This window comes from Zootoca vivipara, chromosome Z1 (genome assembly GCF_965207765.1).
Source record: "Zootoca vivipara chromosome Z1, rZooViv2.hap1.1, whole genome shotgun sequence".
Taxonomy (NCBI): Eukaryota; Metazoa; Chordata; class Lepidosauria; order Squamata; family Lacertidae; genus Zootoca; species Zootoca vivipara.
The window spans coordinates 24575733-24601331 of record NC_142583.1 but is presented as its reverse complement, the minus strand read 5'-3'; the positions used below and the strand labels follow the sequence as shown (position 1 = coordinate 24601331).

The 25599-nt window shown below is 42.3% G+C and overlaps 2 protein-coding genes across 6 annotated transcripts in view; one reads left to right on the top strand and one right to left on the bottom strand.

Annotated features, from left to right (window-relative positions):
- Window positions 1-1424: 1424 nt before the first annotated feature.
- Window positions 1425-20406, bottom strand: CFAP97 (cilia and flagella associated protein 97). 3 transcript variants are annotated; one of them, XM_035112974.3, is made up of 6 exons: window positions 20268-20406; window positions 17922-18828; window positions 17748-17819; window positions 8499-8767; window positions 3847-3997; window positions 1425-2960 (listed from the first exon to the last, which is right to left on the bottom strand). In XM_035112974.3, the coding sequence occupies exons 2-6, from the start codon at window positions 18796-18798 to the stop codon at window positions 2827-2829; spliced, it is 1503 nt and encodes a 500-aa protein (XP_034968865.3). In that variant the 5' UTR covers window positions 18799-18828; window positions 20268-20406; the 3' UTR covers window positions 1425-2826. The 3 variants fall into 3 exon arrangements, with proteins under 3 accessions (XP_034968865.3, XP_088517157.1, XP_088517158.1); XM_088661031.1 differs by lacking the exon at window positions 20268-20406 and adding an exon at window positions 19499-20128; XM_088661032.1 differs by lacking the exon at window positions 3847-3997.
- A 706-nt stretch (window positions 20407-21112) lies between these two features.
- SNX25 (sorting nexin 25) overlaps window positions 21113-25599 on the top strand; it is a 53214-nt gene continuing 48727 nt past the window's right edge. For all 3 annotated transcript variants that reach the window (XR_015947871.1, XM_035111746.3, XM_088661015.1), the window contains exon 1: window positions 21113-23862. Coding sequence is in view for 2 of the 3 variants with exons in the window: in XM_035111746.3 (XP_034967637.3) it covers window positions 23350-23862 (513 nt within the window). In the remaining variant the exon portion in view is untranslated. The remainder of the gene's footprint in view (window positions 23863-25599) is intronic.

Below are 25599 nucleotides of genomic sequence, written 5' to 3'. Positions count from 1 at the left end.
TAAAGTTACAGACAAAGCACTTTAGACTGCAAATACATCAAACAGGCAATTATTTCTAACCCTCTTCATGGAAACTGCTGATGCCCTTAATTAGCAGAAGATACTAACCAGAACTTCAGGGGAAAATGTCTATACTGTACTGGTACTGCAGAAATGAACATCAAACAAGAAGCCCATGAAGTGATGGGAGAATGTCAGGACCATACTATTGGATGCTGTGCAAGTAAATGACACCTCATATATTATGTGAGACATGTAAACGGAACTTGCGTTGTGAGCAAAAGGAGCAGAACACATAGACACCAGTTTCTGCCTCCAAGCTGATCACCGCTTGCTTCAAGCTAACAGAACAGAAAGCACCCAGCATACATGGAACAATGCACTTTTAAGAAAATAGAAAGCAGCCTTATACCAGGACTTTGGGCCCCCTTCATTACTACTCAATAAATGAGACTCTCTCATCTTAGCAGATGCTTGAAATCATCAGCAGGATAGGATTATTACAGCTATGCCCTTGCAAGTGGCCTTTCCCAATAAGTATCTGACAGTATGGCAAACTAGCCAGTCAGTCAAATCCAGCAAGGAGGTATTTATGAAAATGAACGTGCGCTATATCTCTGTACACAAACCTAAGTTACCTCTGTATCCTTGATTAAACCTTTCCTGTTTATACGTCAAATCATATTTAACTCTTCTGTGAAGCTCCAAATTTTGCATAGGATAACAACTATAGTTTCTCGGGGGGGGGGGCTCCACGCACTGAATTGTGTACATTAAAATCAAGTTCTGCACACACATAAATAAGTTGTGTATAACTGACACAGCTTTATTTATACTACACTCAAGAGCTGAGATAGGCTATGGTTCTCTGTAGCACCCACATGCATATTGTGTGGTTAATGTAATGTTTGCTCCTTCACACTGTGTGAGGCAACTCTCTGATACCAGCAAGAATCTACAGTAGGCCTGCAACTTACATGGGGTATACGTTTCGGGGATCAGAACTAAAGCCAAAATCACATAAAAAAACCACTGGGTTCAGTGGCAGGTGAGGATTACCAAAGTCATTTCCCTTGGAACCCTGCAACCTTTCCATTTTTTGCCATGCACATAAATCTGCATGTTAAGTTAAATGTGTGCAAGTTGTGGGCTTACCGTACTCTAAACAAACCAGAAAGCTACCCAGAAAATACACCATCGATAGAACTTGTGTTTCAGGTGGAAACATTATTTCCTATATCAAAGAATAATGGGGAATCACGAGAGTGCTGGAGTTGGCAATCAGTACAGAGAAAACTTTAATTAGAAGGAAGGGAATTTGACTCTATGACAGACTTACTAAACTTAAGCTCCAAATTTACCTCATTTTGTTTATATCCGGATAAAACATTCACAGAAAGGAAGTACAATGCTGAACACAGATGTAATTCAATTAATCATTTACTTAAAGCTTTAAAAAGAGTGACATACAAGTTTCATGTCTTCCATAATCAATCAAATAAAACATTTAAGGTGACACTGTTTAAAGCTAGCACACACTGTGCTTTCTATGAAGAGAAAAGTCACGGAAAGGTTTAAAAGTGCTTAGTAGTTTTTTTAAAAACAAACAAACAGTGCAACCAGAAGATGGCTTGCTCATTTGTACTTCATTCAAGAAACAGTGAAACTCTACATAAAGAACCATTCAATCAGCATAATTGTGCAAATACTTCACACTGGTAGAGCTATTGAAACGTTAGTTACATTACAAGGTCAATAAGAGAGCTTTAGTTCACAGAGCTTTTCCACACCATTGTCTAAATGTTTACTGCTTAAGACATTACCGGTAAAATCACTGTCAAAATTGAGTTTAATCCACACACAAAAAGGAGAGCTTCATTTAATTAACAAAAGGTTTGCCAAGCCTTTACGGGAGACAATGGATAAAACCAAATGTACTGCTTAAGTTACAAGTAGTAAGGGTCAGCATAGAACGTTGGTGGTGGTTACCTCCCATCACCTTACGAGGAGGCAGAGAAGCAAGATGGCCTATGGGGTGCAAACACATCTGGTGCTAGGGGAGGGTCACGTAAGCATCTCCATCCCTCCATCCTGACTGCTACTGGATACATGTAATATTAAAACATTTAAAGATAACATTTCTCAGTATTAAGCATGGAGACCTGATCAAAAACCATTCTTGGCACGGAAGCAGCAGCAAAGCATAAGCTCACCTGAAAGAACTCAGCCAAACAGAACCATTTCAAGAATCACCAGAAAGAAACGGAGTTGAATTGTACTGCATATTGTCACTCTACGATTTCCACAAGACCTTAGAAATAATTATATGGAAAACCAGCGATGTAATTCTCGTTGAAGACTGCATAAATTGGCTGTACTAAATTAAAAACAGCAGCTACACTGTAAGAAACAAAAGATTGAGCAACTTATCCAATGCAAATGTTTATTGTACAATGAAAAATGAAAGCATTTTTTTTACACTTTTTCACTGGTCCAAAAGTGCTACAAGTCCACCCTCTACTCTTCACATCTGAACTTCAGTTGTGATTGAAGAACATAAATAAGATTTACAGTGCCACTTTTCTTATAACAAATATATCATTACCAGAAATACTGATTGGGAAGATATTATCCAACATGTATAGTAAAGATCTTGCTTGCTCAAAAAAAGAATAATAATAATCAGTGTTGTATCTGTTTGTAGTTAATGTCACTTTCCAGTGTCCTTTAATCACCAACAGTGAATATTACAATACTCTTGCAGAGACTTTACAGCAATCTGCAAATACGTCAGAATTAAAAATCTGGTGGCAAAGTGCAAATAACTTATAGCCAGGCAGTACGAATACTAGTGGGTTTCAATCGCTGCAAGGCATCACTGGATGAGTCATAAACGGGTCTTTCACTTCTCCGACTCACGGTACTAGATGCGCTGTGGCTGGATGCTCGTGAAGCACCTCCTGTGGGGAAGGACACAGAAAAGGGATGACAGTATTAAGGTGGTTGCAGAACTCTGCATTTTGAAAAACAAAGCCATTTAAAATCTATGCAAGCAACTCCACGTTTTATGATCAGAAATACTGGGTTAGGGTCTTAACCAATTGCAAAAGGGGTTCAGCTCATGGGGAGGGGCTTTCTCCATGCCTGCTTTCTGCTGTTGTCTTCTGAACCCTCAAAAAGTCACTTCTGAGGATCTAGGACATTTGGAGCAACACTTTGGATCCAACCCGTAATGTGCGTTTCGCTCTTGAAATGTACCCCCACAGAATCAAGAAATCTGATTTTCCACCCCATAAATATCCATATATTGTTTTTTTTATTTTTATTTTCTTCTTCTCTTTTTCTTTGTTTCACTTTATTTCTTTATCATGGAAAACTTTTCCATAAAATATTAACACAAAAAATAATAATCTGAAATTTAGTGCACAAGTAACCCTAACCCAAAACACTCCAGGTGACTAGAAGATGCTAAACAGTAATGCGGACTTCCTTTAAAAGGGGGAACATGAACTCTACAAATAATCAACATTCGCTAGAAGGCTGAAATTTGGTAGTCATGTTGCCCAAAGCATTTTGTTTGCAAGAAAAATCTGAGAATGGGACTTGTTCATCTCCCCATATAACTCTCAGTGCTTAGCTGGACATGAAGGGCGACACACACAGAGCAATGCAAGTTGCATATGGGACTAAATACTGGGCTTTAGTAATTTACTTTTCTTTTCACACATTTGACTCATGTTGAGACTGGGGGATGAAGACATCCAGGATTATGCATGTATACTTGAAAGCATGATTCACCATTACAAAAAATTCACTATTATAATGAAAAGTGCAAACTCTGCTTACGAGAAGGGCTGTGGTGGCTTAAGGCAGACTTCCCTCGCCTTGGAGAGGGAGCAGAACTGAGGTAACTCATCTGGCGCTGATAGTCCATAAGCTGCTCAGAACGCCTCATACCAGCCGTCGGTTTCACTGCTTCAAGCCTCTTCAAAAAAGCCTTAAATTTAATTTGTTAAAAATAATACTTTTTGTTTAGAGAAAATCCATAGCAGTTATCAAAACTAGTCAAAGCTGAATACCATTTCTTTGCTATGATATAATTTGTGTTAGGGAACCATGGGCAGCAGAAAAGCTTCCTTTTAAAGAACTAAACCAAACCAAATTTGATGTTGTTGATATAACAGTGAAATGGCAAAGTAGCACATTATGTTTCCTACCAGCCTAATTCAAACAGCAAAAAAAAAAAAAAGCAGTGTTGAGACACTAGCATCGCAAAGCTCAAACTTTGGAGTGATTGTGGGGTTTATACATTAGATCAGCTAATAGGGTCAGATTGTGATTTTTTTTTTCCTGTATTGCGGCTTAAGTATCATTTACCGGCGAGGGCCAAATAGTAATCTAATCGTTGCAGTTACCACTCCTGTTGTAATTTATGTTCAGATACTCTTAAACAATATTCCTATAAGCATGGGGATTAATGGCAGGAAAACAGAAGCTGTGAGCCCTTCTTGTTCCCAAGGTATTTTGAACTTGCAAGAATAAACACACACCATCCTTTCAGCAACTGCCTGAGGGCCTCGCCACCCTTGCTACATTTGAACATATTTTTTAATAAATACCAATTTCACGAGGATACCTATCTAGATGCCTTATACTGACTTCTATGTTTAGTTTTGGAAGGAAGTACTGAAAGCGATTGTATTCTTGATTTGTGTTGACAGTGTGTCACTCTCTGCCCTCATCTCTCTGCCCCCTGATCTTTCTTTGTTTTTTCCTTCTTCTTTCTTATGTTTGGCACTTAAATAATTTTTTTTTTAAAAAAAGCTCAAACTTACTCCCCCCAATAGTACTTTATTCAAAATGGAAGTCAAATGTGAGGGGAGACCACACACTGAAGCTCCCAGCTACACATGAATTATGAAACAACTGGCCACGTCGACAGGTGTTTGGCTTTGTTTATACGATGTCTCCTCTAATTTCATTTGCAACAGAAGCCAGAATTATTTTTCACAGCAGAGGCGGAAGAGTACATTTCAAATCTAAATTTAGCTTCTTTAGCTAGTTAACTAAAAATAAAATTTCTATCTTGTACCTTAACTCCACATTTTCAGATTTTTATCCCTGCTTCTCTAAGAGAAAACCCAAAACTATCAGACACATCAGTGCAACCATTTTGCTTGATGCCACTGGTGAGTCATATAAAATCTGAATACTTAGTATGGGCAAGTGTGCGAGGAGATAGTGTTTGTGTTTCAGTGTGGTGTTGTGGAAAAGATGTCTGCATTGGCCTAGGGAGAGTCCAAGTTCTAATTCCTTCCCTGCCTAAAAGACGTCTGAGTGATCTTGGGCCAGTCAAAATCTTGCAGTCAGGATTACCTCACAGAAGGAAGGGGATCATAAATGCTGCTCTGAACTATTTGGGGGGAAAGGCAAGATAAAAATGTAATAATAAAAAAGAGGAAATGCTTTTCTAGAAGAAAATTCTTTTCAGCTACAGCAACGTACTTCATGTTGCCAATTTTGTTTACATGTAATAGTCACAGGAAAAACAGGAAACTGGTTTTTGTCCAGTATAAACAGCTGTCTATATAAAAATGTCCAGAACACACAGAATATCCTGTACTACTTGGCTCTGGTTCATTTTCCCCAATACAGATAAAAAACAAGTGCTATTGTGAACTTTCCAGAAAAAAATATGAATTGGAACATTTCCATAAACAAATAAGGTTAATTTGCAGAGGTAATTTGCATTGGATTTTTTAAATATCCCAGAGAACTCAACTCAATTTAGCAAGTTAGCATTTTACTCCTATTTAGTAAACATAACATAGCTTAAACAGTTGAAACTATCAAGCTTGCATAATATTGTGTTTGGGACTGCCATCTGCCCCTTGTTACTAATGAAATGGAAAAATTTTCCACAGAAAATGAAGCGCTAGAAAATGTTCTACCCTGTATCACTGCTACTACTAACAGTTGCACTTAAATATTCCTTAATATAAGGACAAGTTCCAATGTCATTCAACAACAAAAAAAGAAAAGAATTTGCGGTCTGATATTTGGTTCTGAGAAGTAACAGAAGCATAGTAAAGGAAAATCTGGATTAAGGTGCTTTAAAAGTTGTCTTCATAAAACCAAGGGCAGGGGAGACAATCAATTTCAAATCTATTTAAATTTACAGTACATTGCTGGTGCTTGGGGAGAGCACAGGAAAATGTTCTTGATCAAACTGAACAAATACTTTAACAATGTATTCAGGGAAAAATAGAGAGAAATGGCAAAGAAAGGGTTTTGACTATAATCTGGAGCAGTGGGGAATGTAAAAATAAAAGGTTACTTTAAAATGCAAGTGGGATTGCAGAGTGGGGATACACAAGGAAAGGCATCAAGTGCTTAGATTTCTTAGTATAGGAATTTTTTAAATAAAATCCTGAGTACTGGAGAGACAGAGTACATTGTATAATTTACTGCAAATTTAGGATTCATAAACCCTTAGCAGAGATCAGAATTCTTATGTAAAAAGCAGACAGACCATGAATCAAACTCTCTCTGTTCCTGCATGTAATAATACTTTCCAAAATTACATTATATTACTATTTGATCAGCTCTAGCTAAAGACCTATTACATGGAAACGCGAGCTTCCATTTGCCTCAATATGTGTTACTATGGTTACAACAATGGTTCAATGGTAATGGAACAAGCAAAGATACAGATAATGAAACTGACTGCTAGCTATCGCCTCAATTATTTCCATTTCATTTTATGTTGTGGGCTACACTCTTCGTGCTATTGACACACTATTAATGTACTCTCTTAGTACTACATAATTTGTTTTTCTTCTTCCTTGCTACCAAGATGACAGTTCAAGAACTCTCCAAGTTAACTTTCTTTTTTTCTAAGGAGTGGTAGATAGGGATCCCTCCAACCCACTCCTTATCGGAGGTGTGGAGCCCTTGTATATAGTAGGCTGCATTTCAGCCATGCAAAAAAGTCGAAAGGTTTACACCCAACTGTGCATCCAGACAAACAAGGCAGCATGCACACTATTCCTTTAAAGCGTATATGAAGCACATTATTTCCCTCAAAGAATTCTGGGCGCCACTTACCCCTCACTGTGTTACAGTGCGGGTTCTCCATCATGGAGAGCACGATTTGCGGTGGGGGCTGGCAAACCACGCCTGTGATAAAGGTGGGGGCATGAGTGGCCACCGTTTGATTGGATATGGGCTGTTGTTGGGCATAATTGTATGTATCAATTTAGTAAGTCAAGCCCCTGGGGTATAAAAACTTAAATGCTTGGGTTTTTCCTTCTCTTTGGCTGCGTTTCTGATCCCCACCCTCCCTCCGCTGTTTTTAGGCCTCTGTGTTGACGTTGCTATGACTTTTTTCTTGGTCGCCTGTATTCAGGGGCCGGTAGGAATTTTTCCCATCTGGCTGATTGGCTGGTGCCATTTGGGTTTTCGCCTACTGCATAGCAAATAGTCACAACTTGTAAGGTTGGCGGTTAGGCATTGGTTATTTTGGTTGTATTAAAGGGTCTTATTGATTAAGTTGGCCCCAAGTTTATGCCTGAGTGGTGGGGAAATCCTGGTCAGGAATACAGGGGCTCTATGCTGTGTCCGTAACCCCTAGGTAGGGGCCAGGACGGCATATTGATGCCTCTGGGAGCCTGAAGGGAGAGGGGAGAGTTCTGTACACCCGGTCCCCGTCTCTCCCTGTTTGGATTACCCCGTGTTGACAAGGCAAGTTATTATTTTATTATCATTTTTGTCCTTAGGTGACAGTTGAGAACCAATGCCTACACAACCACTCACATTGTTTTGGATTTAATAAAGTTGTGGCCAAATTCATGCCAAAAAACCATTAAACTTAAATCCTGTCTACGTTGTGATTTATTTAGGGGTGGTTTGGGGACCTCCACACGCAATTCCCAACAACCCTTAAGAAACTACAGTGCCCAGAATTCTTTGAGGGAAAGAATGTGCTTTAAAGATAGTGTGTGTGCACAGCCCAAGAGGCATTATCAAAATTTAGGAACACATTCCAACCAGGGGAAAGTACTCAAGAAGGGCATGGAACAGGGTCAGTGAGGAGGGAGATGTGACTATGGCACTGCAGCCGATAAGACTGGGTGTGCTGCAGCATGGTAGTGTGTATTGCAGTTGGGGGCTGTATCACTGCTGGGGGTTCACTGGTTCCTTCTCCGTGTGGGTGGCATGTGGACTTCATAGTTCACACAATGGTGGACTGTGGTTGTGTTTCCAGGGATGCTGGGGGCATGCCATTTTTATACTGCTTTTTATTTTCTGGTTGGCTGTTTCCCCCCACTTCCCTCCTAGGTTGAACATGGGCAGAATGTGGCGGATGTTACAATGACACATCTCTGCACATCATAGCAAGAGCACAATGACACTGCTCAATGACTTATTAAAGATTGTAATAGATGCACCTAGTAGGTACAAAACTCTGCTTAATAAACGAAAGAGCTTCAACTAACCAGATTCTCTCTGTCAATCCTTTGCTGCTCTCTCTGCCTGTTGATGGTACTGTGGTACATCTTAGGTGTTGGACCTGAAGGCTTCTTCAGTGAGGCACTTTTGCTCCTGGGCTTTGCAGAGTGCTTTGTCAATTCCTTTAAGAGCCTTTGGTTCTCCCGATCAATTTGTCGAACTTCCTCATTTGTGAAAGAGTAGTTTTTCCTTGACCCTATAGAGGACTGATCCAAGACCAGCTTCTGTTGTTCTTTTTTCTCCAGCTGCAGAAAAGCTTTAAACACAAGTAAACCTTTGAGAAGCCAACATATATGAAGGGGGTTGTATATCTTCACTTGAAATCCAGAAATATCTTGAGTTCGGGTTTAACCAGTTAACTTAAGTGAGGGGGTTACCTCACTTTCAGCCTATAGCTTTTAAATGGCAACACATGCATACGTAGCAGAAGCTTACAGCAGCTTTTCCAGCCTGGTGTCCTGTGGGTGTTGCTGCACTACGACTCCCATAATGCTCCAAACCATTGACAATGTTGGCTTGTGTTGCTGAGAGTTGTAGCCCAAACACTCAGAGAGCACCAGATTGGGAAAGGCTAGCCTAGAGAGAACACAATACTGCTGCTACCATGGCACCGAAGGATATTTGCGGTGCATTCTTTTGCAAGGTTATTTATCCCAGTGTGTTCAATGGCACTTGGTTCTAGAAAATTGTGCACAAGGTTGCAATATTAGGCTCCAAGTGTAAGAGGCACACCAACTCTCATTTGTTTCCAAACAAAAGAAACAGAATGCATGTAAACCATAAAAAGTCATAGCATAGCTCAGAAGTACGACTGGGTGTATAAGACGACCCCCAACTTTTCCAGTTAAAATATAGAGTTTGGGATATACCCGCCGTATAAGAAATACGATCGGGCATATAAGACGACCCCCGACTTTTGAGAAGATTTTCCTGGGTTAAAAAGTAGTCTTATATGCAGTACTTAAGGAGGAATCCAACACATATGTGAAGCTGGGTCTATGAAGAGCTGATGTGCATTATAATTATTAAAACATGAGCTAGGACTGGGCAATGTGAGCACTTGGCCACATCTAGAAATAAATGGTGAGATGATAATATATATAATTTTGAAAATGTACATGTAGTTAAGACAGAGTTTTAAAACCAGAGGCACACTTGCAAACTGGAGATACTACCAGTATTGTGGGTGCTTATCACAACCTATTCTATTAACTATAGCAAAATCCTTCAAGTCTAATTTCAGTAGGCAGAGGGATGCAGGAAGGGACCCTGTAGTCACATGTAGTCTACCCACAAGTACCATATTGGTGATCCCTGAGTTAAGATGTCCTACACTGGAAGTTGCTATGGAAGAGTCTCTCCACACTTGGAGAGCCACACTATATCAACTTACATTTCTCATCATTGGCAACATGTACACTGCTGAAAGAAACATGAGCATTAGCTAAGGGCATTATGTTTTAGAGTTTCAAACACCAGATACTCTGTTCTTCGACCTTGTGTGCTACTGAGTTAGCACAGAGGTGTGGTTAAGCAACCCAAAGGGACATGGCAAAGGGTCTACAAACAGCACAAAATATTTAAACAAACATTTCTCAACATTTGCCTGCATTTTTCATTCTAGGAATTGTGGAATTTCATTTCCCCTGGATGGTTATGTCTAGTTAAAGGCGACTATGGGATGTGGCACTCATCTTGCTTCAGGCCGAGCTGGCATTTGTCCACAGACAGCTTTCCAGGTCATGTGGCCAGCATGACTAAACTGCTTCTGGCGCAATGGAACACTGTGACGGAAACCAGAGCACACGGAGACACTGTTTACATTCCTGCCACAGTAGTACCTATTTATCTACTTGCACTGGCATGCTTTCAAACTGCTACAGGTAGGTTGATAAGTAATTATGAGCCAGGAGTCAGAAAGAAACCTAAAAGGAAGCCGATGCATATGGAGAAGAGAGCTACTTGTTCCATCCTAATACGCATCTTCACTTGGGGCGAAATACCAAGAACTGGTAGAAGAGTTGCAGCTAGGGGAACAGTGTCATGAGATGCATACAGTGAAGAAAGGGAATGATTTATTTCCAGCAAAATCACAAAAATTGATAAAAAAGTTTCCCCAAAATTAATAAAAGGTGCTCTCACACTACTTAGTACTGAATTTCATACCAGTGTGAAATTAAACTCAAGTAAAAGTGTTACTCTTCCATGTGCTCAGTTTCTCCCAATATATCAGTATACAATTCTAAGTTACCAGTATTCCGCCTGTACTTTAGTTAAATACAACAGGTTTGATTCAAAGGTGCCCTTCTACTCACAGAAAACTGTTTTGTATCTGGCAGTGGAGTGCTAGGTAAGGAAAGTGAAATTAAATCAAAATATTACATTATGCCTGCATAATAGTTTGTGCACACTAGCAAAAGCATGAAAACAGCCCTATAACCTATCTATTATAGTAGGCTACTTGCACTGCATGAACTCTTAAGTATTTGTACAACAATAGTGGCTTTCCCCCTTCTGTTTGTGTTTCTTTACATTCAGCCCAATAATCTTCATGCTAGTAGTGTATTCGAATGAAGAATTTGCAAATCCAAAATATAACAAAGCATTTGTGTCCATTTGTCTCTGTTATAACATCATTAATCTCTTGGCCTGGTATTTCCTTTATCAATGAAAGTCTCACACACACACACACACCCAAATTCTGACAGTAGATGCAACAATATTAAAACATTTAAAATTGCATGGACTAGGGACTGGTATGTCAAATTTCTGACATCCACTAATAAAGTTTTAATCAACTGGGTAAATAGGTAGTGGGAAATTCTTCCAGCATAACCACAATTACTTGTTCTCCTTCAGTGACTTGAAAAGGTGTTCAGCCTGGTATGGTGAACTGTTCATAAACTGCTTCTTCAAGTGTATGCATTAAAGTGTACAGAAGGAGAACCTGGGACAGTTATACACATTTCAGATGCCCAACATGAAGTAATGATGCACACATCTTTGGTGTTACTATCTTTGTGCAATGCTAAACCATGGCTCAGCTTTAAGAGAATGCACTGGGCCTTTGGCTCATATGCTCTTCCCCTCTAGCCATAACAGGCATTCCGAGGCTTTGGCTTCTATTTTAGATTAACCTCAGCTTGTTGTTATATCCAGTACTGGACAAACTGTGGTTAATCTTAATTACAGTTTGTTGAAACAATCAAACTTCACATCATGTCCTAAGAGTTTTCCAGGTGGTAGATGATGCCCACAATTTTTTACCTGGCCAACAAAAAGATGTGGATGAAACACACAAGTCCAAAGAACCTTTGTGCACAGGGGACCAGTTGTGCGGTTATTTAGCAAGTGACAACCTTTACATGTTCTGTTCTAATGCTTTACATATTGGAATGTGGCAAAACAACTATTAAATATTGCATATTAAAGAGTCACTTACACATCTCAACCCTTCATTGCTTGAAGCTTCTACATAGATAATTTCTTCTAAATTAGAGTGCTTTAGTTTTCTGCAATGGATAAAGCACCCCAGTCTTGCTCTATCATACAGTCCCTATGGAGGACAGTTAAAAATGTATTGTTTAATACTGAAACACAAGGTCACCTTAGGAAATGAAGTGAAATCTTAGAACTCCTAGATTAGCAGATTAAAATGATTGTTGCTAGATATAATATACAGTGAAGTTGTGCAAGACTAATCTTTCCTACACCTCTCTGAGAACAGTTAAAAATGTGCAAATTGTGAACACTTGGCTTCTGCTTCATAAGCAATGCCATCATAAACAAAGGTAAAACAAATGTCCTAAGGCACAAGAAGGGAGTTTTCCACTTCTGGCCCCTCTTACAGATAATATAGGAGTGCTTTCATATAGCCAAAAATGTGCTCAAGAATATTCTATCACCACAATTACTATAGATTCATTAAGAGAAGTGCTAATTTTCTAGAAAAAGAGATGCTGGAATGAACACCTCCCTCCTTCTCTTAGAATGGCTATGGCGCCCACCTGAGAGGTGCCGGAACTACATTCTGGTGAGTTCTGGCTGAAAAAAAGCCCTGATTAGGAGATTGTTGATTTTTTTTACCTGCCACCAGGTTTTCTCCTTTCACCATGGGTAGAAGTTAACAATCTGGAACAGGGATAAGGAACCTATGGTCCTCCAGATGTTTTTTTTGGTTATAGCTCTCATCATCCCTTACCAGGGATGGTAGTTAGGGATAAAGGAGACGAGTCCAGCAACAAACAATCTGCATGAACACCAGCACAGAGCTTAATAGCTGTATTCAAGACTGTCTGATCCAGCTGCACCAAGGAGTCAAGCCCCAGGCACGTTCTTTGGCAACTTTCACAAAACGGCCACAAATAATAAAATATTGGTTTGGCAGTTTGGGATATACAGTACTTAATGTAAAACTTTATTAGGGTGATCATGTTGAACTTAAAAGGGACTCACTATCAAATATATTTTATGTACAGTATATAATCCCCCCCAAAAAAGTACAATTGTGTGATAATCAAAACAAAGATGCTTACAAATTGTGTTGGAAAGCTGTGATCACTAAAAAATGGCAATTGATGCCATGGATATTAGCTATGCCCGCCCAGGATAAATCTATGTATCTCAACTATAAACCAATCTACCAATCTATAAGCCAAAACCAATCTACAGTTCTTCCTGCCCAACCCGCTTCTGCAGGGAAGACATTGGAACCAAGACTATGACATCAGACAGCCATGAACAATTCCACATATCCTTAGAATATTGCACCTATCCATGGACTCCAAATTGCTTCTGGAGACAATCCTGGCTTAAAACCAGAGCTTACATATAACATATGTATACATATTTTTATTAAATAGGTGGTCTATGGCAGCACCCAGACTGTTTCCAGGATTAGGATGAAACTATGTGCTAGGTGCTGTACAAAATAAATGTAGATTGATTTTGACTACAGAAATGTTTAGTTACATATTCCAAGTCATGTTTAACATATTGCCCATTAAAGGAACCTCTCTTTGATGCTGCCCCTTAGTTTCACATTAGTTTAAATTTATCTCCCTAATTTCTGCCTACAGCACTCACCTATTTTCTGCCAGCAAATTCCTGAAAACTGGGGTGTTTCATCACATTGATCTATATCAAGTCTAGCTGTATGGCGAAATCCTCTTTCCTGCTGTTCAACTCTTGAAACACTCCTGATGCTGCAATGATTACTGCCAGCATGTCATAATACAGAATCTGCTTACATGACATCAGCAGTGCGTCATAATAGATTGGCACCAGACATCTCATATCAGAGCAGTGTAATCAAATGATAGAAAGCATTCAACAAGCTACATATATTTGTACTAATTCCAGAATCCTCAGCTCCAGCCAATAACTATTCCACAACTTTTGAAGTCATATTGGTGTTATCTCTAGATTGGTTACATTCTTAACTTTTAAAAAACTTTTCTAAAACAAGAGGACATGCCTATGTGATCATCATCTGAGGCCCTTCTGTGTGTCTCCTCAGCAAGAGGTCTGGAGGGCAGCAATACGAGAACAGGCCTTTTCTGTGGTGGCTCCCCGCTTGTGGAATGCTCTCCCCAGGGAGGCTCACCTGGCGCCTTCATTACCTTTCTTCAGGTTCCAGGCAAAAACAACCCTCCTCTCCCAGGCCTTTGGCTAATTAAACTATGGCCTTTTAAACTGTGCATGTAGGTGGGGTGTTATTGTTCTTATTTATGTTCTTGGTATGTAGTTTTTTGTTTTGATATTCTAAATTGTCCTGTGATCTTCAGATGAAGGTCGGTAAAAAAAATTAATAGATGATACTGTAATTTATTTATTTATGCTCAATTCTGCAGCTTAGCTGCATTTAACTTGTGAAGAGAGCGCAGGACACATAATTCATCCCACCTTATCTCTTTTGCAGAACTGGACTGTTACTTGCTCTTCCAAATGAGTTATAACAGGGGTCCCCAAACTAACCCCAGGGGCCAGATGCAGCCCAATCACCTTCTAAATCCGGCCCACGGACAGTCCGGGAATCAGCATGTTTTTACATGAGTAGAATGTGTCCTTTTATTTAAAATGCATCTCTGGGTTATTTGTGGGGCATAGGAATTCGTTCATTTCCCCCCCCCAAAAAAATAGTCTGCCCCCCCCACAAGGTCTGAGGGACAGTGGACCGGCCCCTGCTGAAAAAGTTTGTTGACCCCTGAGTTATAATGTGGAAAGTAGCCTCTGGGTGGACTGAAATCTGTGGTTTATTGTGTTCATTTCTATCGTTTATTGTTTTGTGTACAAGGGAAACTTCCGTTCCCTATCATGCATTGACGTGCATGTCCAATTGAGTCAATGCAAGTTGTCAAGAAACTGTAATGAGCTACTGAGAAGTAAAGCAGCCTCTTCTGCTAATTGACCCAGAGCTCTGTGTTCAGAGAGCTCCAATTGCATTCTAAGAGTCCTATTCTAACTCACTTATACTCAGAGACAGACAAACGGCTCCGTTCATCTACAGGACATTTTTATATTTGCATTACAAAAACTGGAGGCTAAACAGGAGACCAAAACAGTGTGGTCTTTGCATTCTGTAAATATGTGACATGAAAAAGGTATGCAAAAGTAGAAGTTGGGTTGCAAGGGGAAAAAATCCAAAACCTGTATTAGGGCAATACCTTTATTGGGTCAACCCAAATGCCACAAAATAGCAGGCAGGAACTCTATTTTAGGCTAGATGGCTAACAGAGCAAGCGGGGAGGCCGGGAAGGAAAAAGTTGGTTGACAGATGGAGTCTCAATCTGATCATAGTCTCAAGATGCAATGTGAGAGAAGAAAAAGCAGAAATTAAAATGAGGTTTCAGGTTGTCTCTGGGGCTACTGGCAAGAAAGAAAATAAAATTCTCTTCACCCGAGAAAAGATGCATCAAGGCTCTTCTGGAGTGTTAACAGTTAAAGAACATACCCTTTCATAAACCAAATTACTAGTGATGCAAGAACAGAATAAATATTACCTTGAAAATAAGTCTATCCAGAATTCAAGTGCGAGATGATGAATACGTATACAGTTATCAAAGGATCTGAATAGTGTTCTAGCATCACACTTTAAAGCAATGATGATCTGAGATCGTTCAGTCTTATCTGATAAAATATCTTTAAATATTCAAAAACCATGATTAAACTAATGTGTACTGCCGTTCTGCATCAAAGTGGCTTTAATGGTTAATAATCCATATTTATTTATTTTGTGATGTTGAGTTTCTTTTTAAATATCATATATTTTCAAATATTAATTGGAATACCCATCCCTCTCTCTTTTGATTTATCATCCTCTTTCAAAAGTGCCTGAAAAATGTAACATTTAGTTTATGACTGAAGTACGTAATTTTGTGTTGCTAATATCAGATACTATTTCCCAAAGACTGACACTTGGATAGTTCCTGCAGAGGAAAGGGCATGTGTGAACTTATGTGCAACTGAGGACACTCCTGTACAGCAGTTTCATACACATGACACTTTTATATGCTTGGGTTATCATTTTCTGCCCTGCAGGAGGAGATCAGCACACATTTCCTCTATTGCATATCAGTGAATTTAGTACTTGTGTTCAAACAGTTCTCAGGCAGCATCTAGACTTCTTCCCAAGGAGTACAACTACTAAACGTCTATTGCAGTAAAGAAGGGAAGTTTTACAGAGTCCTAGAGTTTTCCCATATGCATTGTTTGCCCTCTAAAACAATACCTCTAGTTGATTTTCAGAATAGTTGCTACCATGGGTGCAATACTTTGGCAAATTTAAGACAGGGAGATAAAAAGTCTTGAAGGCTCTGTATAGGTTAAGAGCAGGCATGCCCAAACTTCGGCCCTCCAGATGTTTTGGACTACAATTCCCATCTTCCCCGACTACTGGTCCTGTTAGCTAGGAATCATGGAAGTTGTAAGCCAAAACATCTGGAGGACCGCAGTTTGGGGGTGCCTGGTTAAGAGTGTTTTGAGTCCAATAGAGCACTGATGCTTTAGGCTATAAGGTAATTGATGCTTTCTTTTCCTTTTTTTACTTGGAAAGGTGTTTGGATGTGTTTACCAGAACCACAAACTAATAGAAGAGCATACGGTGAATTCCTGTTTCATTATTAATTTGATAATTGTAACTATCACCTCATATTAACAAGTAAAGCCGCCATCATTAAATACGTAGCATTGAGTCATCGTTGATTATTGCCTCTCAGTAATTTATTCAACAATGAACCTCTGCTAGGAGAGAAAGTGTATCCCAAGCATCCTAACATCTGAAAACTGCCACTTGAAAACAATAACTTATTTTACTATAAATATACATTGAGTGTCCATTGTTATGATGAACCATGAGATCTGGTTGTTGCTGTGGCGCAAAAGTGAGTAGAAGGGAAATTGGGTTGGGAGGGCCTTGGTGAACTAGCATCACCACACCTGGTTTATCCTTCAGGAGATAACTATTCCCCCTTGATTGTGATTTTTTGGCTGGACCACAGCAGCTCTACTGGGGGAAAAAAGCACGTCTTCCACTGACTGCTTCTTTAGTTTCTAAGCCGTCCACAGAATTTGGCTGCAAATTTCAGGTTGTCTCTTCAAACCTTAGCTATCAATGTACCATTTAAACACATACATACATACATACATACATACATACATACATACATACATACAATGCAGTTTCTACTTCAGAGGTTGTATGTTGTGATTTATGATGCTACTATGGCCATGCAGATTTTTACCACTAGTACTCTGAATTCAAAAATATATCCAGTGGAATCAATGGCGACCTTTTGAACTTGTTGCACAGATGGGCCAGGGAGACCCATATTCAAACACCCACTCAATCACTAAGCATCATGGGAAACCTTGGTCCTGTAATTATTTATCAGCCTAACCTCCATAGCAACTTATATGCGTTGATGGAAGTATAAAATGGACAGGGAAAACTCTGTGTCCTTCCTTGAGTTCATTGGAGAGAAGGCACAATATAAATGTAATAAACAGAAATAATTTGGAAAGACATTTATCGTGTATAAAGTGCAGTCTATCTAAATAACTTTACCAAACAAATATTTTTTCTTAACAATTGCTGTTCCATGGAACTCAAGGAAAAAACTGAAAACCATGTTTATCCAGATCTGAAAGAACAGCAGAGACATACATATTATATTATATTGCAATGTTATTATTCTGAGAGAGCAAATCCCATACTTTTAATGTTAAGAAAATGTCACCTTTCAAAAGATGATTCAAGTCCACAGCCTCCTGCAGGACCTTTTGATGACATTTGTGATCCAAGTCGGGTTCTAAGGAGAAGCAGAAATTCAGTCAGGGCTTCTAATTGTTCTCCTCAAAAGTGTAAAGCTTTTTGCAATTTGTATGCTGCACTTAAAACACCTCGCACTTACCATATAAGTCCTGGCTCACATTTTCTTGTCTTTTAACCTTTAGTTTCTTATCATTAGATGCTGCAAGTTCAAAAGACTGGATGGGGCTGATGTCTGGAGTTGACAGGGGAGTCACATCAGTCACAGTATCTTCAGACTCTTCTGCATAGTCACCGAGCTTGGGTTTTACTTCCACCGATTTAATACCTGGGCTGGGTTTTTGTCTCAGAGAAAGAAGCGCCAAGCTACATTTGCTTTTCTTTTTTGAAGAAGAGCAGGATGAGTCTGACAAGCAACCATCTGAATCTGATAAGTCTGTATCAGAACTACAGGATAGGCAATGTGAGGAGGAGGAAGACGAGGAGGAACTGACTGCAATATTCTTGCTAACCTTTGCACTATTAGACTGCTTAGACAACTTAAGTCTAACCCTCTGGTTTTTGCTGTCATCGCTACTGTCTTCTTCATCTGTATAGTAGTTTTCCTCAGATTCTTTAACTATTTGGTCAACTTGAGCGGAAATATTTTTCCCATGTGTTCCTTTACCTTGTGCTGAAATCCTACCAGATGTACTTGCCTTTTCTGAATTTAGAGAAGCTAACGACAACAGAGCATTTTCTGAATCACAAGCACCATTGTTTAATCCCCCCCCCTCCTGAGATTCTGTATCTTTATTTGCTTTGTCTTCCTCCTCAGTACAGTTATCCTCCATCATTTTGGTTTCCATGTTCAAGCCAGGTTTGCCTATAATTGTATCTTCCGTTTGTGTGTGCTCACTATTTCCCTTCTCATCTGTTTTTGTTGTTGCTCCTTTCTTCGCCGCATCTTCTTCAAAGTCACTATCGAAGAAAGAATGATCCACTTCACAATCTGACACATCTTCATACATACGGTCCATGATCAAAAAAAGGGTGCTGAAATGCAGTTCCTGCAAATGGAACACCGGAATTACTAACTGATAAATTAAAAAATATATATAGCTTCAAAACCCACTCTACAAGTCAGTCAATCAGTCAATCTCCTTTATTGGCATAGAAAAAGTGCATTCTATACATGGATCAGAACACAATACAGTTAACAAAACACAGTAGGAGATACTTTAGGATAAAGCTGTCCAGAAATTGTGAGGTATGAAAATAGGATCCATATTAACAGATGCTGTAAAGCTCTGCCACTCTCTTATCTTACCACTACAGGTATCTATGTACTGGGGTAAACAAAATCTGAGGCTTATTTTCTAAAGGGGAAGCAGGCTCCAGCCTGCCTGGATACTGCTTTCTTTGATCTGGACTCTCTGCCCCCCACCCTGGCCCATGGCAAAGAAAAATAGAGGCAGCAGTAGAATGATCTATACCACTTCAGACTGTTGGTGAGATGGATGAATTGCTTTTTAATTTTTTAAAAAAAAATAAAATCTCCCTACAAGTAGAAAGCTAGCACAATAAGGAGAAGCCTGGGTTAGAATCATTGACTCCTATGTGCTTCCCTGCCTCACTTCTACTTGCAGGGAGGCATTTGTATGTTTAACATTATGAAGGATTCAAAACAGACTTCCTCCCCACCATCACTTGCATCTGAAGCAGTACAATCCAACCTACCCAGCTCTGAGCATTCTGCTACCTATCTAGACCAGGTCCACCCCAGAATGCAGGAAGCCCACCGCTCATTTGCCTGCACAAAGCGAAGTTTAACACTGGGAGATGGCTTCAAGCTCACTCTTCTAAAAGACATAAGCATCCCCCATTCGAGGTAGATCTCAAACACCACGTGCCCTCCTCAGCCACAGCCAAACAGGCTCCGGCTGCCTAGGAAGACATCTGTCAAGAGCGCAGCTTCCTCCCTCCTGAGTCGTGACCGCCGCGATGCGTCAGGGCGCAATGGGAGCGACAATAATCGCGCGCAACTCGCCCCCCGCCCGCAACGACTTTTGCTGGCGACAAAAGCCCGCCCGCACGTCAAGCCGAAGCCTAATAATTATTATTGCTGCGACACTGCACGGAAGATTAACTAAGGAGCTCCTCGAAAAGGAGGCTGTATATAGAAAGCTAGCTACGCGCAGAAAAAATGTTTCAGGCAGGCAGGGTCAGACGTAGGGCAGACCCCTTCCTCTCCTCCATTGGAGAAAGGCCAAGGAGTCCCGTCCCCCCCACTACGCCCAATGCTGCTCCGATACGTCGGAGGAAACGCCGGCACACGCCCGCCACCTTCCCGCTTTGTTTTGGTTACACAGCCCGCGGCTAGGCGTCGGAGGGCGGCAGGGCGGCGCTCTGCAGCAGCGGCTCTCCGCCGACATCCACCTCCCTGCAGCTTCCGGCACAGGAGGCGGGAGGGCGAGCAGCCTGGACCAAGCAAGGCTCGGGTACTCACCGCGAGCGGGGAAGCCGGGCAGAAGACGTCGCTAGCGCCCCGGCACTTGGAAACCCCTTCGGAGAGCGCTTCTCGCCTCGCGCTCTCCACCAAGCCCGGCTTCTCCCGCCCGGCCTTGTGTTTGCGTAACCACGGGAAGGGCGGGATTGGGGAGGAGGGGAAAGAGGCTGCTTCCGTCTCCGCGTGGGCATGGGTAATAGTGCCCTTTCCAATGCAGCAGGTGGAAGCCTTGAGCTCGCTCGCTTTGCCTCGGGGGCCGCCGCCTTGTCGCTTAGAGGCGCTTGCCAAGGTGTGCCGTGAGGCTGCCAGTAGACTTCACGGCTAATCTTGGATGCGCCGGCAGGCTAGCTAGGCGGCCGTAGCCGCTTACTCTCTAGCTAAGGTCAACTCTTCGTCTCGTAAATGGTAGCGACCGGCAATGTCGCAAATAGAGCATGTAATCCCCGCAGATTAGACGGGGATCTCGGATCTTTTTGCCTTTTCTGTCGCCATCACCAAGCGTCAAGGGAGCCCCTTAAAGTTGTGCTATAAACATTAAGAGCTTCCTCCTCCTTCGATGGCTCCTCACGAGGTTGCTCAAAGGGTTTGTAAATAAGATCCGCTGCAATCAGTGCAAATAATGCGATCTCTTGGTTCTCAAATTCCTCATGGCATCTACACAACCGTTGCCTTAACTTTATTTTCATGGCTGACTGAGTGTTTAAGTTGCATTCCCAAAAGCGTTAAGGAGGAGGCTTAATATGGTCACTGATTTGGGGGTTAAGTCTCATTAAGAAGTGAAATCTTCCGATTAAACGTGCAAACACCTATGTTGCAAGGCTACTGTTCAATACACGCTTATCACTCAATCCCATGGTTTTAATTTGTGAGGAAATGCATAAGATCATGGTGCAAGTCTCATTTAATTTAACAACCTTTAGGGCTACAGCCTGTAGCAGGATCCAGGCATATTTACTTGAGAATAAGGCCCACATTATATTCATGATTATATAAAATAATTAGCAATAAATTGTCAAATGTAAGGTTCCACACTTAGGCAGGAATAAGCAGCTGCAGAAATATAAAATGAGCAACACTGGCCTGCCAGTAGTAAATGTTCTTGGTGGACCACAAGCTTAACATGAGATAACAGTGTGATGCAGCAGCAGCAACAACAGCAAAAAAAGCTAATGCTATTCTAGATTATGTCAACATAAGACCCAAACCTATTGATTCAATTTGCAAGAAATGAGATTCCACCTACACATCAGGAAGAACTTTCCGACAGTAATGATAGCCAACCCACAAGGGATACAGGACTAGGTGGACTTGAGTGGACCATCATTATCACCAGGACGTTGCTAACATGAAGTTTTCTTTTGCTTTTTTCTAACTTCCCCCATGGTATAGTAGAAGCCTTGCTATGCTTGCATTAATTTGCAGACTGCTATGGTACTAGAGATAAGAATCTACCACTTTAGCAAATTACAGTAAATGTGACTTTTAGGGTTTGGTACTGTAACCACAGAGCATGACGGGAAGCTAGGTGGCTTTCCAAAATCATATATGGAACTGCTAATGCAAGCAGGGAACAAACATGAGAGCCCCCACAAGTGGCGGGAAGATCAGAGCTTAGCATGCTCTTGTCTATGCAGAACTTTAGCCAATTAGGAAGCTTATAGGCATCAGGCATGAGCTCAGGCATTTTTGCAATACATAAACCACAGAGTCTAGGGCTTGCTGATCAGAAGGTCGGTGGTTCGAATCCCTGCAACGGGGTGAGCTCCCGTTGCTCGGTCCCAGCTCCTGCCCACTTAGGAGTTCGAAAGCACATCAAATTGCAAGTAGATAAATAGAGACCGCTCCGGCAGGAAGGTAAACGGCGTTTCCGTGCGCTGCTCTGGTTCGCCAGAAGCAGCTTTGTAATGCTGGCCACATGACCCAGACAAACGCTGGCTCCCTCGGCCTACAGAGCGAGATGAGCGCCGCAACCCGAGTCAGATACGACTGGACCTGGGGGTCAGGCTTTACCTTTACAGTATGTATAAGTATCTGCTTTCCTCAATGTGAGGTGCACAGCCTTTGTGATCTTATTCACCCTGTGTCTAGATTGATGCATCTCTCAATACAGTAAACTGAATACAGTACCTTTTCCACCCATCGTCTCCTCAATTGGCTTTACCGCCCTTTGGGGTGTGTGTTAACAATAAGAACTGTTCAACAGTGGAAATGAGTCCCGCGAAAGGTGAAGAACTCTTCTTCAACCTCTTTAAAGCAGAGGTTGGATGCTCATCTGCCATGGATGCTTTAGCTGAGATTCCTGCAGCGCAGCGGGTTGGACTAGATGACCCTCGGTGTCCCTTCAAATAATACAACCCTATGATCCTATGAACTCACGGCCATGCATAGAGTTGGGCTGCATACTCTTGGTGCCGAAACCGCCCTGCTAACGCCCCCTAGCTTGTAGCTGGGTTGCAGAATGCAACTGGCAACGCGCATTTTGCATGCTTCTCAATCACAACCAGGCATTGCAAAACGCAGGAGGATTTACAGACTTCCGCTGGAGGGAGCACTTCTTTTCCTTTTCCTGAGAACAGAAGCGAAAACCCACAGGACAGAGCCGCTGCGAGAATCTCAGCACTAAGATTGACACCGCAACCAGCCAAGGGGAGAAAGGCAAGAGCTGGCCCGGAGCTGCTGCCTTTACGCGGCTGGCCCCGCCTTGCCCGCTGGAGCACACATGGCTCGGTTTCCAGCAGTTGCTGTCATTCAGGCGCTCCCTCCTCCTTCTCATCCGCCTCCTCCTCTCGCCGCGGCGCGCAAACAGGCTCAGCGGGGCCTCCGCCGGCTCCTGCGCGAGATGCGATGAACTAGAGAGCCGGTCGCGGTGGCGGCGGCGGCGGCAGCAGCTTCTTTTGTTCGCAGTTAGGCGGCCAGGCTGCGTCGCTGTAGCTGCGCGTCCCTTCGGGGATCCCGGGCATGAGCCCGGCCGGCTGCCTGCGCCCATGCGGGGCTTTGAGTCTTGTTGACGGGGTGGACGCGACCTTGCGAGGGGGCCCCCGCGGCGGGAGATGCGCTGGTTCCCGGAGACGCCTGGAGCAGCATGTTCCCCGATGCCGACGCCGCTAACGTGCCCTCCAGCAGCAGCAGCAATAGCAGCAGCAGCAGCGGGCAGCTCGATTCGACCGCCGCCGGCTCCCCTGCAGCTCAAAGTCCCGGCGAGTCGTGCGGGAGCGGCAGCGTCCCGGCCGCCGCCGCCGCCGAAGAGGACGACGAGGCGGCGGCGGCGACTGGTCGCGGCTTGCCCTGCTCCATGCTGGCCGCCGGACTCGGGGTGCTGTTGCTGGCGGTGTCCCTCTTCTACCTGGGCCGGCAGAAGGAGGGCGACGGCGGCGAGGAGGCGGCCGAGGCTGGCGGGCAGCCGAGCCTGGCCTTGCTCCTGCTCCAGCTGGCCCTTTACCTGGCCTGCGCCGCTAGCGCCTTCGTAGTCGGCACCTTGCTGGCTCTCGTCAGCCGGAGCCGTGGCCGCCTCAGACCCCCGCCGGATTTCCGCGCTGCCTGGAATTGCCGCTACCCGGGCAGGGAAAACGTCGCTCCCTTACTGCAAGCTGCCGTGGTAAGCAAGTACCCCCTTGCCTTGCGCCGAATTACCGACGCTGAGTTTATCAGACTCTTTTCAGAGTGCATTCCTTGCCTTCCAAAGCAGCGCTGGAGTTCAATCCAGAGTTGCCCGTGTACTGTGCTCTCTCCTTGGATTCTCAGCTCCGTGGGGTGGACAGTGCCTCTGAGCCCAAACAGAGTATGTTTTCTTCCCGACTTGGGAATCGCAGAGATCTCCCGCCTTCCCCAGACCCCTGGGGTTCAACTGTAGGCCTCCCCGGATAGTATGTTCAGGTGTCTTATTTTTCTTTTTTTTCTTTTTAGCAAGTAAGTGTTAGGTGGTCTAGGTTTGAATCCTGCCCCCACCTCAATATCTCATACCAAAATAGGAATAAGGGGAGAATCTGTGTACCTGGACTGTGTGTTTGCCAGTTTAGCGGCCTGAAACCTAATTTCATCTCCTGCTTCCCTGCTGAAAGATGACGGTCTCCTATTTTTCACCTGTGCAGTGACAGTGCAGCTGCTCCAGTTCTTTTGGCTGCAGTGCCCGAAGTAGCAGAGGATTATTTCAGGCCGGGAAGCTTAATACTGGTAAACTTGTTCAAAGTAGGATTAACAACAAGCAACACTAGAAAGTGTGTGCTGTGCTTTTGATCGGTTTTGATGCTGCCCTACAATGGTTGTACAGTATTTGGTTTGGGTTACTGCTTTCTCACTGTTTTTATTCATTTAAACCACATGCCACTCAGATAACCCTTTGGAGCAATGCAGAAATACAGTAAATAAATAGAACTGGTTCAGTAGGGGAAGCTGGCCAATTTCAAATGTGGGTTCCTAAATACTACGTGCTTATGAATAAAAAGCAGAAAAACATATCTCCCTATTCAGTTGTTTAATTTGAGGTGTTCTTTCCTCAATTTGGCTTTTATATTATAGCTGGCTGAACAGGCAGGGTGACACAGCCCACTTTTATGGCAGTGGGTTTTGGGTGGTGCCATTAAAGGGAGGCCAAATTATGAGAAGCAGCAGATGAGGATGAAGGCACCATATCGCACAGGATTTTGATGACACTTTTGATGAACTTTTGTTTACCACTACCAAGGGGAGCTTGCGGAGTGGATTTCTTCTCTACACCAAAACACACATACCTGCCCTCCCTAAATGTAGAAAGTTAGATGTTCACCAGCTCCGGAGTATCTGGTGTTCTACATTGAGGTTTTTAATAGTGGAACACCCATGCCGGCTGAAGTGGTGCAGCCCACACAGATTTACCGTATGCAAATCTAATGCGCCTTCAAATCTAATGCACACCTCAATTTTCAAAACCTTGAAACCAAAAAAGTATTTGCTGGCGAATGTAAATGTGCCATTAAATCTAATGTGCACCCCTAATTTTCACGACGTAATTTGGCCAAAAAAGGTGTGCATTACATTTGAGTAAATATGGTACTGAAGAACTATCATTCCTTATTTGCTTTGAGGATAAGTGAGAAACAGTGTTTGAATTGCCAAAGCTAATTTTGATTGTAGAGTGTCAGATCTACTGAAAACAATTCATAATGTTGACCGCAAAGGAGTTTAAGCCTGCTTCATACATCACAATTTTCCTACATTGCTTTTCTCAAGGAAAATGTACCCCACCTTGTGATTTCATGTAGTATCCCAGGACCAGAATAGACAGATGTGTTTGTTGCACATAATAGTATACTCTTAGAAATTATATCCAAAGGGGAATGATCAGTGTGAAGCACAA